Source organism: Schistocerca serialis, chromosome 1 (genome assembly GCF_023864345.2).
Source record: "Schistocerca serialis cubense isolate TAMUIC-IGC-003099 chromosome 1, iqSchSeri2.2, whole genome shotgun sequence".
Classification (NCBI taxonomy): Eukaryota; Metazoa; Arthropoda; class Insecta; order Orthoptera; family Acrididae; genus Schistocerca; species Schistocerca serialis.
This window is the reverse complement of record NC_064638.1, coordinates 94,510,471-94,530,497: the sequence shown is the minus strand read 5'-3', so window position 1 is coordinate 94,530,497 and position 20,027 is coordinate 94,510,471. Positions and strand designations below refer to the sequence as shown.

The following is a 20,027-nucleotide window of genomic DNA, read 5'->3' as shown; positions in this document are numbered from 1 at the left end:
TCCACCTCCAGTGGGTCCTTGCCAGGTTTCAACACGGGGATTACGAAGCTTTCCCACCATTGTGACAGGAACTCACCCTCAACCCAGATACAGTTGAAAAGGTTTGGGAGGCATCACTGGCAGTCCACTGAGAGGTGTTTGAGCATCTGCATCCTCCCGAGTTCACGAGAATGGGGTACCGCAAGGACCTGTCTTAAGTGTCTGCCTCTTTTTAATTGCAATTAATGGGCTCGCTGTGGCGGGGGGAACATCTGTCTCAGTTTCCTTGTATGCCGACTACTTATGCCTATACTTTTGCATCAGTGGATGCGATTTGGCTCGGGAGCCGTATCAGGGCAAGCGGTTAGGGCACTTTGGAATTCCCATCGACTGAATGGAGCATTGTACGATTCAGGGTGGCGCTTGTGAAATGAAAGGCTCCGACGTTCCAACCGCTCTTTCAGGGAGCGGAAGGCCAGTGGGTAATTCGCAGAAGCAGAACTCTGAGCAAAATGCTCCGCTAAGTGGTTTGCAATTGTGTCGGAGTCAGTACAGACTGCTCCATTCAGTGAAAGTGCAGGTACGCCTAATCTTGGCCCAAACATGCGATGGAGAGGTACAGAGGCCAATACATACCTTTCCCAGCATTGGCGAATAAGGCGGCGGGCTTGCGCACGGAGCTGTTTAAAGGCAATGAGGTGTACCAATGAGGGATGCTGCTTGTGACGCTGGAGTGCCTGCCTGCGACCTGTAATCGCCTCGGTGATCTCGGGTGACCACCAAGGCACAGTCCTCCGCCGAGGGGACCCAGAAGAACAGGGAATGGCAGATTCTCTGGCAGTAACAATGCTGGTGGTGACCAAGTGAAGCACCGCATCAATGGCATCATTGGTAAGAGGCTCAATAGTGGCAATGGAGGTGAACAAGTCCCAGTCAGCCTTATTCATAGCCCATCTGCATGGGCGCCCAGAAGAGTGACGTTGTGGCAGTGACAGAAAGATTGGAAAGTGGTCACTACCACACAAGTCATCATGCACACTCCATTGGACAGATGGTAATAGGCTAGGGCTGCAGATCGAAAGGTCAATGGCCGAGTACATGCCATACGCCACACTGAAATGTGTGAAGGCACCAGTATTTAAAAGAGAAAGGTCAAGTTGTGACAATACTTGCTCAACAATGCTGCCTCAGCCTGTTGCCACTGATCCACCCCACAGAGGGTTATGGGCATTGAAGTCACCCAGTAACAGAAAAGGTGGCGGCAATTGGGCTACCAGCGCAGCCAAGACATGCTGCGGGACATCACCATCCGGTGGAAGATAGAGACTGCAGACAGTAACAGCCTGAGGCGTCCAACTTAACCGCCAACATGGAATTTGCTTCATCACCAAAAATCACTTGTAGTATAATTCATGTCTTCTTCTCCTCTTCCAAGTTTCTAAGACTGGCAACACATTTCCTTCCTTCCTCAACATGAAGAGCTTGCACTAACAGTAGCTGGTAGGATTTGCAGGCCAAATGTCACCTCATCACTCACCAGACAGTCATAGGGGATATTGCAAGTGCTCTGCTTGCATAGTGAATAGACTTTTGTGATCTCTGCTCAAAGGTTTCCCAAATAAAAAGCAAGAGGTCAATCTTGAGTCTTAGCTTTGCACTGAAAACCTCTCTCTTCAAGCTGGCAAAAGAAATGACAATTTACTTCTTTTTTCCCTGGGGCAGGGGCAAACCATTTAAAAATCTAATAAAACAGAAACTGGATTGTAATCACCAAGTTACTCATTGAACTACATCAGACACAAAAACTTTTTGTTGACTTGACACTATGCCCCTTCAGATTGAAGTTATAAATATGATAAATGAATAAACTGGCATCTAGCAGTATTTCTCTAAAATTATACGCCACCTCATTCTATCAACACACATTTTCTTCCCACACTACTCATTGCATTGTAAATTTATATTGTTTTGCAATTGAATTTACAAACTGATCGTAACACAGAAAAAACTAAGATATGGTATTCTGGAATTTATCCTTGTTGTGCAGCATGTATCAATAGATATAAATGGCTACAATCAGTTAATTCATTTTGAAACACCCTGTACATCTGTCTTACATATTTCTAGTTTTTGTTATTCAGTGATGGCTGTTTGCAGTTATAACATTACCCACTGCTTACCAGTGCTCTTACCTTATTATCATAAACTCAATGTCCAAAGAGAGTCTTTCAGCTCTAATAAGAAGTCAAAGTAGTAGACACCGACAAAAAAATAAAATATTTATTCCTTATATACATTTTCGAAGGATAATATACATTCAATATCAAGTATTAACTACAGTGCGTCAAATTTTCTTCCATTGTATTCTACAAAAACTCAAATATAAACAATCCAATACAGTACAGTACTTTGTTATTTTGGAAAGAAAGCAAATACTGTCCACTTGAATACCTTCTAATGCATGTATACAATGTTCATAAAACTTTTGTATCACAGACTGTTAATTATGAAAGGCAGATATGTTATAAAATACACGTATCATGGAAGAACAGTAACAATACAGGTTACACACACATCACAAATTCAAAACTAACACCCTGAAATTACGCACAGCGAAAACAATTACTCGTCCAGTTGTCACAATAGGTAACATCAGGAAGATACAGTGCATATATTCTGTAAAAGCCAATTCTTCTAAAATTAAAATTGCTTTCTCTATGTGCGTAGGCCAGATTCATCAGCAACATCTTCAGATCACTTCCTGGTAAAGTAAAGGATATAGCCAATGAAGAGCTCGGTACTACCTCATCCCTCTAACTGTATATTTGTACTCTAAGTACTTGGAAACAATAATTAACAAGTCAAGGAGGGGAGCAGGGTCAGAATGAAATGTAAATCACACTAGCCTTTAAACATATGTGGTGAAAGAGATCCTCAAGAAGAAGCAGAAAACAAACAGGATTTACTATGTTGCACCAGGACACACAGCAACAGAATTTCTTGGTGCAGCAAGACGTGAATGTTCACTCCAATACTCCATTGATGGAAGCCTTTAAAATGTGGCACAAACTGGTACTTTTAGTGTACAATATTATGACTAGAGTATGCTAATTTACAAATGGAAAGCAAAGCTGCAATACAATAAAACTCAGTAAAGTTTTATATATTTTCTGTAAATAACATAAATGAGAATCAAATGCATTTTTATTCAACTCTACCTTAAATTTGAAACTAGCTTTAAATGAAGAAGAAGAAGAAGCACGTTAACACCATCAGTTTCAAGGTGGTGGCATGTTCATTTCGTAAGGAAGAACGTGAGCTTAATTGACACCAGAGTATTTTTTCTATAATGGTTCCACACCACTGAGAGCAACTGAAAAATGAGACATGCTCCAGGTGTAAGTAAAAAGTAAAACTGTCATCAACCTGAAGGTTGGTCTGAACACCACAGTACTTTATGAAGCATGGTCCTATTGGAGGTGATAAGTTGTTGCCTTCCTCAAACCTTTGAACTGACTTACAAATGTAATGAGGCAATAAAAAAAAGTAAAGAGAAGTTAAATGCAGGCTGAAGAACTGTATGGTTATGATACTCAGTGGTGCACAATTTCAAATCACATTATGAGAAAAATGTATTTCAACAGGAATACAAACTTTGAAGTAATTCCTTTTCATATATTTGCAAGTTCTCATTCACAATGACAAAAACTCTTGATTGCAGCATTGCAAATGTTAATGGTGATGCAAACCAAATATCACTCAAGTCATCACATTCATGTGATCCCAGAAACCAAAAAAAGAATGGCCAAAAGAGAAATTTTTGCAACAATATAGTGTCACAGCTAGAAATGCTGCTTTTAATTGCTATTCGGTGAGTATTATACGTCTATCAATGAGTCCAAAAATTCCATTACACACGACTATTCAGTTTCATACTGCACAACACGTTGAAATATTACAATACACGACTTAAAAATCTGCAAATTGCAGTATTGTCTTCTAATCGACCCAGAAACTTTTTTACATTTAAGACTGATGAGAAAATTACATACCACAAAATAAAAAAGAATATTTTAGTTTACATGTTTGTCGTCATTAACTTGTAGCATCAGACTAGTTCAGTTTAACAATGTAAGCTGGTTTACATTTAAGTGTTCACAAAGTTGGCACATACAGCAACTAAAAAAATTAAATGACATTAAGCTGCATGTGAAGGTAAGCCATTACCTATCCCAATAATCAATGTACCTGCAATGCCTACTACACATAGTGTAACTGTACTTATTTCAATATACCCAAAATAATGCAGCCACAGAAGAAACAAGGCAACCAAATAATTGACATCAGTACCAAAATATTACATAATAAATCCACTGTCTAAATGCCACAAATTAACGCCTGTGAGGTAAAAAATCTTGATCCATGATAAGAACAGAAATAAATTCAAATAATACCTTAAATAATAAAAGCATGGTTCTGTAAAGAAATCATTTTGCCCCTATCTTTATCTCTCTCCTTATAAGCAGGAAGTTAACTCTAAGCAACACACAACTGTGAATGAAGAACTTCAGTGAACACTAATAATTTAAAAGAACTACTATTTGTATCAGTAACATCAACCGTGACAACCATCAGTAAGCAGCAATGCCCAGCACAAAAGGATGGATTATGGCACTGGTGTGCACAAAATATCTAGTAAACTAATTGAGGCCATGTAAGAGAATGGCACGTCCACGTAATCCTGCTGCGACACCACCATGAGGCAATACATATCCACGGCCATCAGCTGCTCGTATCTGTAACAGGCACATATCCAAGTGTAAGCTTATATGACATCACAAATGCTGTTTGCAATCCAATTTGAAGAACATTTAAAATGGTCAGCCCAAAACACAGAACCATCAGGTTATAGTTGAAGGCATTGTTGTTGGTCATTTTTTAACTACTCCAGCTTTATTTGAAGCTGAAAAGCTTTATTCATAACTGTATCAAATTGGCTTTGGTCATTACATTTGCAGCATTACGGCATTTAAAATTACGGAATTTTTGAGGTGTCAGTTGTCTTATATACCAATTTATTTATTTATTTATTTATTTATTTATTGTTCCGTGGGACCACATTAAGGAGAAATCTCCATGGTCATGGAACGAGTCAATACATGAAATTATAACACGATTGTAGAAACAGATAAAATGAAATATAAGAAACATATGCAGCTGACACGTTGTTAGTTTAAATAAAGAAAATCAAGAATGTAACACTGGAATTTGCTTAATTTCTTAGCTCTTCCAGGAGCTCCTCGACAGAATAGAAGGAGTGAGCCATGAGGAAACTCTTCAGTTTAGACTTAAAATCGTTTGGGCAACTGCTAAGATTTTTGAGTTCTTGTGGTAGCTTATTGAAAATGGATGCAGCAGAATACTGCACTCCTTTCTGCACAAGAGTCAAGGAAGTGCATTCCACATGCAGATTTAATTTCTGCCTAGTATTAACTGAGTGAAAGCTACTAACTCTTGAGAATAAGCTAATATTGCTAACAACAAACGACATGAAAGAAAATATATACTGTGAGGGCAATGTCAAAATTCCCAGGCTATTGAATAGGGGTCGACAAGAGGTTTTCGAACTTACACCACACATAGCTCGAACAGCCCGTTTTTGAACCAAAAATACCCTTTTTGAATCAGAAGAATTACCCCAAAAAATAATACCATATGACATAAGCGTATGAAAATAGGCGAAGTAGACTACTTTTCGTGTTGAAATGTCACTTATTTCAGATACTGTTCTAATGGTAAATAAAGCGGCATTTAGTTTCTGAACAAGATCCTGAACATGGGCTTTCCACAACAGCTTACTATCTATCTGTACGCCTAGGAACTTGCACTGTTCCGTCTCGCTTATAACATGCCCATTCTGTCTGATTAAAATATCAGTTCTTGTTGAATTGTGAGTTAGAAACTGTAAAAACTGAGTCTTACTGTGATTTAGCATCAAATTATTTTCCACAAGCCACGAACTTATTTCATGAACTACATTATTTGATAATATTTCAATATTACACACGACATCCTTCACTACCAAGCTGGTGTCATCAGCAAACAGAAATATTTTTGAATCACCTGTAATACTAGAAGGCATATCATTTATATAAATAAGAAACAGCAGTGGCCCCAGCACCGATCCTTGGGGAACGCCCCATTTAACAGTGCCCCATTGGGACTGAACATCATTACCACTCTCAATATTGCGGAGAATTACCTTCTGCTTTCTGTTCTTAAAGTAAGAGGCGAACCAGTTGCAAGCTACTCCCCTTATTCCATAATGTTCCAACTTCTGCAGTAATATTTTGTGGTCAACACAGTCAAAAGCCTTCGTTAAATCAAAGAAAACACCTAACGTTCGCAACCTTTTATTTAATCCGTCCAAAACCTCACAGAGAAAAGAGACTATAGCATTTTCAGTTGTTAAGCCATTTCTAAAACCAAACTGTACATTTGACAGCAAATTATGTGAATTTAAATGCTGCAGTAACCTTGTATATACAACCCTCTCGATAACTTTAGCAAACACCGATGGCATAGAAATAGGTCTATAATTATCAACATTATCCCTGTCTCCCATTTTATAAAGTGGCTTCACTACCGAGTACTTTAATCAGTCAGGAAACTGACCACTCCTAAAGGAAAAGTTACAGATATGGCTAAGAACTGGGCTAACATACATGGAACAATACTTCAGTATTCTGCTAGATACCCCGTCATATCCATGAGAGTTCTTGGTCTTTAGTGATTTAATAATTAACTCAATCTCCCTCTTGTCAGTATCATGGAGGAGCATTTCAGGTAACAGTCTCGGAACACTTTTTTCTAAGAGCGCTATGTGATTCCCTGTTGGGACTAGGTTTCTATTTAGTTCACCTGCTATATTCAGAAAGTGATTATTAAATACTGTACATATATGCGACTTATCAGTAACACGGACATTCCCACTACACACTGATTCTATATTCTCGACCTGTCTCTGCAGACCAGCCACTTCCTTTACGACTGACCATATGGTTTTAATTTTATCCTGAGACTTAGCTATTCTATCTGCATACCACATACTTTTTGCCTTCCTAATAACTTTTTTAAGCACCTTACAATACTGTTTGTAATGGACTACTGCATTTAGATTGTGATAGTAGGGTTAAGTGACTGCCATACTAAATCTTTAGTGCAAAATAATTTGAATATATCTCTATAGGTTCCACTGCTTTCACAAAAACTGTAAAGACTCTGCAATTTGATAAATTTTACTATCTGCTACACTATCAATCACACAGTAGCAAAATGCACATTTTTAAAATCAATAATGGCTGAGTAGCAGTGAGTACTGCAACTAGCTGTTGTTATCCTCCAACTTAAAAGACTTTTCTGGGTATACTGTAATGGGAAGTTATGTACCACATGTTTAGTTGTTTGCTCTTATCTTCAAACAAAATGTCTAAAATTTACTTGCTACCTTCTTTTTTGTTGCCTTATTCCATGTCTTCAGGAGGTCTGCATGTTATTTTGAATTTGGTATTGTCTGTGGTAGGGGGTGGCCATATACCTTCCACCCTGGGATGGAATTCGTGTACCCAACCTGTTTGTATCTAGCGTTAGCCTACGCAGAAGTGTGAGAACGTTTTTGAAATATTTGTGAATTGTGTAACATGGGCGCCAGCTGGATATTCGCATAGCTGGATGTGAGACACTGCCTAAAAATGACATACAGTGTGGCCAGCACAGTCCTCATCATTAATCCGCTAGGCGAATTTGATCCAACATCTGTGTGCCTCTGTAAAGCCTGGAAGCGGCATGCTAAAGCACATGGTTAACCACATGGCTTCACAATTGCCTTGCTATATATTACCCAAACTGTGCTGCCTGACCATGCCTATGGATGCTTGTGTAATTCAGTACCGAAATTAAAGATGACATTTCACTAGCAGTAAATTTTTGGCTTGCCATTTTAGCACAAGACTCAACTTGAATATGTTGCTGTTGCATCTCTATCACTGTAAATTTCTATTTTCAAGTTGCACCCACCAGTAGCAAACATTACACCTTCTGCCAACATTTTTTGGTACTACTACACATGTACTTATCAAATAACGTAAGCTGCTATAACCTGACATGATATATTGGACAGTATTTCTTAAACATCCTTCAGTGAGTCATGCATGGAACTTCAAGAACCCATACGTGATTGCTGTCTATCAAAGGTTTTTTTTTTTTTTTTGTGGGGGTGGCTGCATTTTTGACAGTGCGATTACCTGAAGCATCTTACCACCAGTTTTTGTGTACCACACTCACGGAACTGTTTGACCATCAGCTGAGTGCAGTAGCTTCTGGTTCCACTGTGATGGAGAATCAGCATATTTCAGTGTTGATTCATAAACACAGTTTACTGTTTTTGGAGAATGGTGGATGAGACTAGCAAGACCTGTTGGCGAGGCTGTGTGTTTAACTGATTGAAACATTTTAGAATTTTTTTTCTTTGGGGGCATCCCAAGAGTTGGTTACGCATTACTCAAATCACCAACAGAGTTGAACTGGTCACTTTAATTAGTGCTCCCTTTCACAACAAAAATTAAATCCTACAATACTCAATAAATCTGCACAACTACTGTGCAAAGGTTTTCCTTGACAAAGGCTGAGCACCTGTAGTGAATTGATTTAGATATGCCTTAAAAATGTAATTTCTGTGTGAAATTATTCATTCTCAGTACTTTTTGAACTAATTTTCAAAACAAAACATGAACAGGGTGTATCAATCTGCATCTACATATACAAACATACTCCACAAGCCAGGGTATTGTGAATGGTGGTGGGTACCTTTTACTATTACAAGTAATTTACTTTTCTGGTCACACTTTTTTTCTGTTTTTCATGAGCCGAAAAACCTGTTACAGCTCGGAATTGAGTGCACAGCAAATCGAAGTTGTGAAAAATGGTACTGGGTGCTGCCAGAACAAAATTTTGCCGTTGAATACAAGAGCGCTATATATGCACGCTTTGTAGGAGCGAGGCTAAATACTGGCACCAAAACTTCTACATTAGTAAAAATAAATAAAAAAGTAGAAGACGAGACTACTTTATTCTAGTTTCAATCATTGAATTTTAATAGAGCTTTCAACAAAGGAAACATAAATTCAGTGTTGCTCATCTTCAAGTGTCAATATGGATGACACTACATCCCCGTGACAAGAGATGTCGCCTATGAATGTTGAATCGCACACACTTTGTGCTATAAGAATGTAAATGTTACGCCATGTAATTTTACATACTAACTGTTACCTCATTTAAATCCTGTCCACCTAACAAACTAGAGTGAGAAAACAGCAAACACAAAAGAAAATACATATCATTTAATGTTTACATTTGTATTATTGTTATGCTGAATAGCGATATAGTCACGAATGCAGCATGACAACTGACTTCTCGCACTGATTTTTCAATCTTCTACGACTGGAAATTCTATGCAGACAAGTGGTTTTAAATGTCTGAAAGCGTAAATTAATCTACGAAATAAGTTTCGACTGCTAAACTTATGAGTCAAACACAACTATTGTAGCTCTACCTTGATCCATTCTATCTAATTTGTATCTTGTGTTAGAATGAACCAACTTTGTTTTGGTTTTGAAGTGTGGCCCATAACTTTCTCCCCCCTGAATTTCGAGTCTTTTTTTTTTTTTTATGCGGCTTATACTCAGGCATTTTTTTTTTCCTTCCTTCAGGTGCAGCTTAGATTTGGGTAAATATGGTAGAGTGAGGGAAAAAATGACTTTACGCCTCAAGGAAATGTACTCTGGTAGCATTAGAATCATTCTGCAGTCTGCTTCAAATGCCAGTTCTTTAAATTTTTGCAGTAGTGTTCCACACAAAGATCATCGTCTTCCCTCTAGGGATTCTCATCCGAGTTCACTAAGCATATCCGTAACATTCGCGTGTTGATCGAACCAACTGGTAACAAATCTAACAGCCCGCTTCTGAATTGCTTCTATGCCTTCCTTTAGTCTGACCTGCCGGGAATCCTCAAAATTCTAGCAGTACCGAGGAATAGGTCGCTCTAGTGTTCTACACACAGTCTCCTCTTCTAATAAACGTTAAGTTGACAATATGCCTTCCCTACTTCCATCCTTAGGTGCACATTCCATCTCATCTTTCTTTGCAGCATAATGCCTAGACATTTAATTAATGTGACTGTGCCAAGCAGCACACAACTAATGCTTTATTCAAACATTATGGGATGTTTTTCATACTCATCTGCATTAACTTAAGTTTAGAGAGAGCTGCCAGTCATCACAATGAATTTTGCAAAAGTCATCTTATATCCTCCAACTGTCACTCAATGACGACACCTTTCTGCCATTAAACTAACCCAATGAAGATGCGGTTTCCAACGGGTGTTGCAAGTGAAGTAGAGTGAGGGATGGAAAGAGTATCAGAGATAAGCATCAGTTCAATGTGTGTGTACAAGTGCTGGCCACACAGCTACACTAATGTAGAACATGCAGATACTGTGTGCGTTGGGGCTTCTACAATGATAAGACTCCTGCTGCTGTCGAAGAATACCATTGGAGCTTTCAGCCGCATTGAATCCCTTATTACAGAGCGTTTACCAGACTTTTCAGCACAATGCATGAAGCAGGTATTCTTTCAAGTTCCTACTTGTCTTCTGAATGTGTTGTTCAACAACCTGGACAGGAACAACAACACGTTGTTGAAATAGTGCACCATAGTCCTGCTATCAGCAAATGGCAACTTTCTGCATGTATCAATGTCTCGTGAGCATGCATATGACAAATGTTACATGCAGAAAACTCGTACCCATTTCACAATCAGCATGTCCACGTCATTGGCAACAATGCCACACAACTTGAATTTTGTCATTTGTTAAATAACAATCATTATTCGTTATTCACTGATGAAGTCACACTGGAATCAACAACACACTTAATCATAAAGGGCCACACAAAAATCCATGCACTACAGTGGAAAGCAACTTCCAAGTTCATTTTTCGAACAATGTTTGGTACAACACGGTCGGTAACATGTTGACAGGTCCAGCCATTTTCAAAAAGGGAGTGATGAGACAGAATTACATTTTTTTAAGAGAATTTGTACATTGTGGTAGTACAATTAACAGGCCACCAAGATTGCAAGATTTTACACGATTAGATTTTTGTTTAAGAGGTTGGATAGTCTGTGGTGTACAAACAAATGCTGACTATGTGAGATTAATTGCTTGGTCACATCGTGGATGCTGCTGCCACCATTAGAGAATGTATAGAGGCACTACGACAAGCAGCTCACCATATTCTCCCAAGATTGCATTGAATTTATTATTGATTGTATGCGTATACATACAATTCAAGGCAATATTTTCACACCAAACTATAAAAGAGATATGCAAAAGCTCTAGTCCCAATTGACCTTACAGAGTGATGTTCAAGAGAGGTTATCCATTCCAATATTGCTGGAGAAGCATCAAACATATCCTCTCAGTCTCCACTGAAACATCTCTTGGGACACTCCTCAAAAATGTGGCCAATAATGGTCTGCTCTGAAGATTCACACTCACGTAATGCAGAGTAACTATTTATACATGGAGGACTTAGTTCTTCCAAATCAGATTCTGTTCCGTTTACACCAAGTTGTTCTATGTAGTTGCAAGCCTGATATATGCGTAGCGTGTTCTACTTTGGAAACCATTCAGAGTGGGGCATATGTCCATATGAAGTTTTTTTATTTCAAATTATTGTTCCTGTCATATTCCTGAATACTGACCATTCCTCCTGGGACATCCTGTACATGTAGATGTAGTAGGCAAATGCTGAATTTGTATAGTAAAATTACCTTGAGTAATGAGAGTAAATCACATAGCAGCCAAATTGTCCAACCATTTAGACTCAATGGTACAGATCTTATGGCGAAAAATCACAATTTGTAAACATAATTCAGAGTATAGTCCTTCCTTTACTTCAGGAACTCTGCAGTACTTAAATCTTTGAGGGAGGCAGTCTGTTCTGTGGTTGAACAAAGTAGGAAGCATGCTTTTTTCAACAATTATGAATCCAATTCCTTTTATGGAACATGGAAAAGATTTACTGCGTTTCCTGTTAGTTTTATATCCCTTTTTTCTTATCTCTACTCTGCCTTCTGTTTCTATCTGAAAGTGTTTCTTCTTTCTAAATAAACTTTGTAAGCAGTTTGTATTATTTTGGTTGCAGTGAGATTTTTATGTATTAGTAAATTTGTCAAACCAGAAAAATCTTTCTCATTTTAAATGCTTTTGTGTGTACAGGCCACTTTATAGCAAAACAAAGTAAACTGCAAATTTATGAAAGAACCAAACTTAATAAAATAATATGAACTAAAATGTTTGCGTAAAAAAAAAAAATTTATGCCTAAACTGCAATTTTCAATATTCAACTAGAGCACAATGAGTAATTCTGGTTGTTTTCTACAACTCTCTTCTGATTAAATTATTTCTTTTGGAACATTGTTCTAGGAAAAACAGCAATCTATTAATATTTAAACTTATTTCGATGCACACTATCACAATCGTATTTAAGTTGTCTACTTTCATTTTTAAATGACCGGTTTTGATCTATCTTCTATGAGATCATCTTCAGATCTTACATTCCTTTATGACTACAGGAACTGTTGGTGGGGAGCAGCTGTGAGGCATGGAGAACACTGCCAGAACTCCAGTCTGCCTGGCCTAGACATTTTTTGCCAGGCAGAATGAACTAGTGCCATTTCACATTTTATAAAGGTGACTATTTCATGACCCATGCTGGATCACTCCTTTGAATGCCATGCTGTGGAACAGCAGACAATTCTTGTACCATTGCATACATTGTTCTCACTATAATTACAACTGTACAATTACAAATCATGGGCATGTGATGCAAGTTTTAGTAATGCAACCAGCAATTTTCATTCTCTATTACCATCATCTTGCAAGATTATCATTCACAAACTGGCTTGCTCATGACGAAGTTTCTGATCACACACTGTCAGTGTTGTTGGCACACATTTTGAATGCATTTCATTGTGTGACTACAGTTAATGATGATGTTCTTCATCACTTTTTTATGATTTGAACAATCTGAAGACGGTTGTAGAAAACAATTGAAACTAATTGTCATTCTATAATTGTACACTGAAAATTGTGGTCTAGGTATAAACAGTTTTTTTCCATAATTTTTTTATGTTAATAAATTACATTAAGACTGCTGTCTCCTTCCTGACAATATTAGACTTCACTAACTTCATGTTGGTTAATGTCTCTAGCGAAGAATTTCACTTTCTTTTCCTCCTACATTATTCTGCAAAATGTAAGCAGAAACATGCGCTCACACACATTAAGTCTAATAAAATGCAAGCTACAGTACACTAAGAAAAATAATTAAAAATCATGTGGAAGATAAATTTAGTTGCAGGCTTACTAGGCAGAAAGGGGTGGGCCTGCCACTTGTTAATAAATTAAAGAATTTAATCCAACAGTTATGGGGCTGTTCAGACAGGTATAAAACTTTTAAATATGATTAACACTTATATGATCTCATCTCATCACATTCTGTAAACCCCAATTCAGTTTTAGAATTGCTCTCTTATCCAAAACAAATAAGCACTTGTTTAAAATAATTTACCTTGGAATGTTTACATTGTAAGTACAATGAATTGGTGGGAAATAGATCAGAGTATAATGCCATGTTTTGAAGAGCAGTACTGCATATAAAGACAAATCATGGCACATCTGACAATCAAGAGTATGCTGTGGTAAGACTGTGTTGGTTTTACTAACCTCATCTTCTTGTTCCTCACCTCCACTCTTCCTCCAACAGACACACGGCTCTCTGACAACACTGATATATTATCCTGCAAGGGAATGGCAAATTGTGCAACAGTGTTTCCCTGGAAGTCTCCTTGGTTGATATATCATTTTGCTCACTTCCCTGGCTTACAAAATGTCCTGAAACCCAGCAAAATCACATAGTCTTAGCCTCTTTTTGAAGCAAGAAAAAGTTGTCCATGGTGTTTAAGACCATTTTGTCTGCTGGATGAATCTGATGAACTTTGAGGAACAGAGAGAACTGAAGTAGGTGAAAACATTGCTCCATACATCAATTCTCATTTGTTTCAGATTGTGTGATCTGGTACAACTCCTCATTGTACACTAAACTGATTAGGAATGAGATTCTTAAAAACAATGTAGCTAAAATGTCTTACCAACAATTAGTTCACAAGAAATAAAGCACATTAATTAAAGACAAATAGCAAAACAAACCACCTATGGCTTGGAGGAAAATTAATCCCATAATTTGCCTAATATGATTTACATTACCTATTTGAACACAACTCCTCCTAAATTTGCCTTCATTCTCACGAACACTGTATTCCATCTAGCTCTGCAGTTCTAGCAGGCATATTCAAGGCCAAGAACTAAACAATTCTCTACATAAACCATATTCCATATATTCAGAAGAAAAGAGAGACATAAAAACAATAACAAAGTTCACACTCTGTTACAGGGTGCACATTGAAATGAAACTACCATTGAAATGAAACTACCTACACTCTGTGACAGGGTGCATACTGAAATGAAACTACCTGCAAACTTCAGAAGAGAACCATAGTGTAACGTAACAGGTTTACATTGGATATAAATTTTGAATGTGCCCGGAACTTCACTGCAGCATACAGTCCTATTACGCAGTGAAATATTTGTTGAGAAAACTGCACCTAAGTGCAGCTAAGTCATTCTACGTCATAACCTCCAAGTTTTAATGTCAGAATATTCTTCATGAATTAAATATTGAATGTTTTCCTCTGTAAGACTGTCCAGTTTACAACATTTCTGAATCTCTCTTGCGGCCAGAGATTGTTAGTTCAAACTTCATGGAAATATCAATGTTTTCTTCATCTAATTCTACAATGTGCATATTGAAGCAGACAATCTCGTGATGTACTGACCAGGTGACACAGCACTCCCATACAATAGCCACGCAAGAAAGGCACTGGTTGCACCTTTTGTAGGCACGGGCCCAGGGCCAAGGGGCCCCTGGGGCATTTCACTCGGTCACTATTGTATGGCACGAGAATAAACATTCTTAACACTCTTCGCAGATGTCTTCCTGCTATGATGAGTGTGGGAGATGTAGCCAACTCAAACAAACATTGTCAGCCTGGAAAAAAAGGGGATTATCAGATGCAGATGTGGAGGTGGCAGCTGGGCAACTCCACAGGATGAGAGGCATCAATGTTAAATGGATGACATGCAATTTGCCAGGTGAGAGGACACCTTGTCAGAAATAGCCTTTTTAGCATCTGCATGTACTCTCCTGCCAAGAGAATTCTGAGAATTATTGCAGAGCCAAAACACTATCAAGCTGAAGTGAATAGAGATGTTGGCAGTGGCAGAGGTGACAAATGGGTACGCTGGCAGGTCATAGGACGTCCATTCTTGATTGACAGCTTGCAGTTTGATAGGCAAGAGGAATTCCAGCTACAGTAATGTGCATGTGGTTGTCCAGCCATGGGAATTGTGGTGGTTACAAAGCTTTTAACAATGATACTGAACAGTAATTTGACTGGCCATAGGATGAGTTAGCCAATCGAGTGTATGGACACACCCAGGGAGTGAGCTCTGGAGAACAACACAAGATTGCCCTGGAGGACACTTTTCATCGATACAGCAAAGAACACACCAGTTGCTGATACAGCAAAGGAGACATTTTCCTGGCAGAGAGACAAGAGGGGACATTTGGCCTCTGAGTGCCACTGTTGCAAAGTGGGACATCCAAGCCTGGTCGCTGCCCACACACACACACACACACACACACACACACACACACACACACACACACACACACACACGCATCCTGCCTTCACACCACCACAAGATGTCACGAACCTCCAGTTCTGCTGCCAGCAGCCTTATCACCACCTGGTAAAATGCATTTGAAACCCAGGTAATGATGATGAGAATCTTTTTACTGAAAATAGGCAAGCTATTGTTTCATTTCATTAATAATAATAAGTTATAAATTGTACCTGTATAGCTGCATTCCAAAAGCACTTTTGTTCCTAAAAAAAATAAAAGTTCATGACTGATCATCATGCATTCTTGTGGCTGGCACTCTCAATCCTTTATTTAGTGTGCAAATGCCACACTAAGTGCAATTTAATATACCTTCAAATGCCGAGGTACTTTATATTGGCCCACCTATTATTGAACATGCTAAGGTCAGGTGTTGGTAAATCCAAGTATATGCTTGTCAAATGGGAACTTTCCAAGAAACTGGTTCAATTTGAATGCAGAAGAGAACAGACAATAGATCACCAGTACCAATTTCCATGCCGTCTTGTGTCATGTGGTGATAAAGAGTAAACTAAGGATGAAGGCAGTATTGTTGTTGTTGCTCACTCCTGTGTGAATATCATTTAGTTTATTATGTATACTATCTACACTGTAAATGACAAATTATTGTTTTAGTAGTATTCCCATTAATATTGTAGTCACATGATTTAGTTTTGTGCTACTTCTGTCTCATGTAAATAAAATAAAATTACCGAATGCCAAAAAAAAGTTTATCACTACTTAAATTGTGCCCAACATGAGGCACGTTTTGTTGTTAGCTGCCCATTGGTGATTTTTTGTTTTTATGCACATTTCTTAATGCTTTGAAACACTGTTTTTCTAAAGTAATGTAATTTTTGTGTAATATTAACATAAATTACCAGAAAAACATGGCAAGTAGTTATCAACATATTTATGGACAAGATGTATAATTGCATGTCGTATGTTATCTGAAAGTGGTTATCATCTGAAGTGCTGTTTCAATTGTAATTTGCTGTGTTTGATATTCTGTACGATTTGTGTCATTTCAGCATTGCATATCAGCATTGTGTTGATTTTTTTTTGAAGAAATTAGCAACCTTTTTGTGTTTAATATTTCCAGTAGCCTAGCAGAACATAGTTAATGATTATGAGACGTGGAACTGAAATCAACAAGCATTCAGATGAAGCAATGCTTGACATGAATGTGATGGAGTCTCAGTATTCAAGAAGTTTGATGGACAGTATAGGACAGAAAGAGTGGCAAGAGTAGAATTAAATAAATCATGGGGATACAAAAATTTAATGTGGAACAAAAGGTTATGAGAGTTGTTTGCAATGTTGAAGGACAATGCTGATCGTAGGGATGCACAGTTCATAGAACACAATAATTTGGAATACGTAAAGACACAGAGAGACTTTGCCAGAGGTATGAAAGATTTCTGGAAGAAACTGACAGGAACTCTAAGCAAGAGCAGAAGGCAAATCTACGGGCGGAAACCCAACAACAAGAAAGTGAACACACACCGGCGACTGAAAAGAAAGAAGAGAATTATGATAGAAGTGTAAGAAAGACACAGAGCAAAATCGCTGTCAGTGTAAATGTACTTAACAAAGCCTCTGCGTGTATTACTGTAGCACGAGATTTTTATAGGCCCTCACAGAGCTCCAATAAGAGGTCTTTATGATGGAAGATAGTGTTGTGAACGAAAATAACTATGATGGAAGACAGTGTTGTGAACAAAAATAACCATAGATGCACCCTTTTTAAGTATCCCAGCAATTTAAATTCCTTTACCTAGATACAGGCGAACAGAAATTTTAAGCCAAAAGCGCTTCTCATAAATCTTGAGGCATATTTTCACTTAAAAGGAATTACTGAGGAATAAGATGTTAGTAATCTAACAAGCATTAGACTGCAAGGTATGTGCGTGGTTCGCAGCCTCATTTTTGAAGCAGGCAATGTACCAAGGACTTAAGGTTAAGTTCTTGGCAACATATTGGAACATTTACAAATTTAGACAACATAGTCTAGAGAGAACAGTGACCTGATTCTATATTAAAGTTAGAATGAACACTAATGATCACAGTAATATTTGTTAATTTACTGATTTCAACTTATGTAAAAGCCATCTTCAGAATTTTTGGCACCCCAAGGCTGGTGGTGGCAGCTCCTCAGTTGTCTCATGATACCATAATCATACACTCAATTGTACGACTGTGGTATCACGAGACAACCGAGGAGCTGCCAGCACCGGCCATAGGAGCTACGAATTCTGAAGATGGCTTTTACATAAACCGAAGCCGGTAAATAAACAAATATTATTTTGATCTCAACTGCTCATTCTAACTTAATTATATTGGAACATTTCTGCACAGTTAGCCATAAAACGGACAATACAATGCAGATTCAAGGCAGAATATGGCAATCTATGTCTCTTCACTTCGCCATTCTTGCAGGTCATTTGCATTGTAAAACATCTGAACAAGAGTGATGTGATGCTACCAGGTCACTTTTTCCAGACAATGTGCACTTGTTGGCACAAAACCAATCAATGACATTATTGAAGAGCTTAGATCTTTGAATGGCTTGAAGCATACGAGTGGTCAGCAGTTGCGAAATTACATAACCAAGGAGGACGTACAAGACTACAAAGATTCATCCACAACAATAACAATAGTTCCCGTAGCATCTCTTGTGACAGAAGACAGGAACTGAATGGAAGTGTCCTGCGAAATTTCAGCAGAGGTTATAGAGATTGAAACATGACATACAGAAATCATCAGTCTATGAATACTAAGTGCAGACAGGAGGGATGTGACTGTGGAAAAATACCAGGGGTTCGCCTCTACATGAAGGAGGCAACAGTTTTCTGTTCAGTCAAAGTAGAGTATTGAAAGGGGACATCCAGGAAACACCATTAGTAATGCACATAACAAGAGTGAAATATTGGAAAGCACAGGCACAAAGCAAAGATATAGGTCATATAGATTGCGAAACAAATGAAGTGGTCCAAAACTAAATGTCCTCAGATTCAGATGAACACCAATGGCATTGAAGTAACAACTTACATTGACAATAGATCAGATGTGACAGCAATATCCAAAGCTCTTTTAAGAGAATAAAGGTTACATACCAGACAAAAAAAAAAACACTCACAAGAGGTATAATACTGCTACCAGGATTAGGAGATAAAAACAGTACGACAAGTTTGCAGCACTGATTAGATTAGAAGTCAGGTGGAAGTGATAGCACCAGTATACATGCAGTGAAGAGCAGGGATGGAAAATGGACTATGGGAGCAACATTTGCTTAAACAAGGTGATCAAAAAACACCCACACAAATTTTCATATGTACCAGGAAAAACTGAGGGAATGTCACACAAATTTCATTTTATTGAAGGCAAAGATCTACGTATCAAATCGTATTCTTTTACTGTCAAATAACAGAGAAACAGCCTGAGACACAATACAGGTAATGGAGCAGACAATCTCTCATGCCACATAAGGATATGTAAACCTGATCACAGTTGTGTCAAAAAAGGATGGGAGTGTCCGATGTTATTTAGATGCAAAAGAACTGAATGAATGGTTATAAACATACAGCGTGCAACCTGAACCTGTACAACATATCCTCCATCAGTTTTAATGAAAAGTACGGTTGACCACTCTAGACATTATGCTGCATTCAACCAAGTGGAGTTGGACACATCATGCCAAAAATACAATGCACTTTTGTTCTTGAATGAAACCAATGTGTGTACAACAGAGTTCCACTGGCATAAAAGACTAGAGTTAGACATCTGAGTGAGCAATAATGAAATTCCTAATATTAGAACTAAAAACATTCTGCACAGTGTATATTGATGATATTATAATTGCATTGCCTACTTTTGACAATCATTTGCACCATCTGGGTGAGATTTCTGACATTCTCAGAGCATGTGGAGTCACACTGAGACCACGTAATCCCAGGCTATGCATTAACATTTCAAATTCCTCAGATTTGAAATTTCACAAAAGGACATTAGTCCTGCAAAGAAAAGATCACCAAACTAGTTAACATGAAAAGACCATTGAGAAAGGAGGGCATCGCCAGCTTTTAGGATCATGCTGTTTTTATCCAGAACATGTGCTGAATTTTACTGTTATTGACTCTACTGGATG

The 20,027-nt window shown here is 38.0% G+C and overlaps 1 protein-coding gene across 2 annotated transcripts in view; it reads right to left on the bottom strand.

Moving 5' to 3' along the window:
• Positions 1-1,993: 1,993 nt before the first annotated feature.
• LOC126462677 (UPF0692 protein C19orf54 homolog) overlaps positions 1,994-20,027 on the bottom strand; it is a 56,970-nt gene continuing 38,936 nt past the window's right edge. Inside the window, exons 4-5 of one of the 2 annotated variants that reach the window (XR_007585959.1) lie at positions 13,826-13,993; positions 1,994-4,775 (exon numbers count right to left, since the gene is read on the bottom strand). Coding sequence is in view for 1 of the 2 variants with exons in the window: in XM_050096092.1 (XP_049952049.1) it covers positions 4,680-4,775 (96 nt within the window). In the remaining variant the exon portion in view is untranslated. The remainder of the gene's footprint in view (positions 4,776-13,825; positions 13,994-20,027) is intronic. The other variant, XM_050096092.1, reaches the window with a different exon arrangement.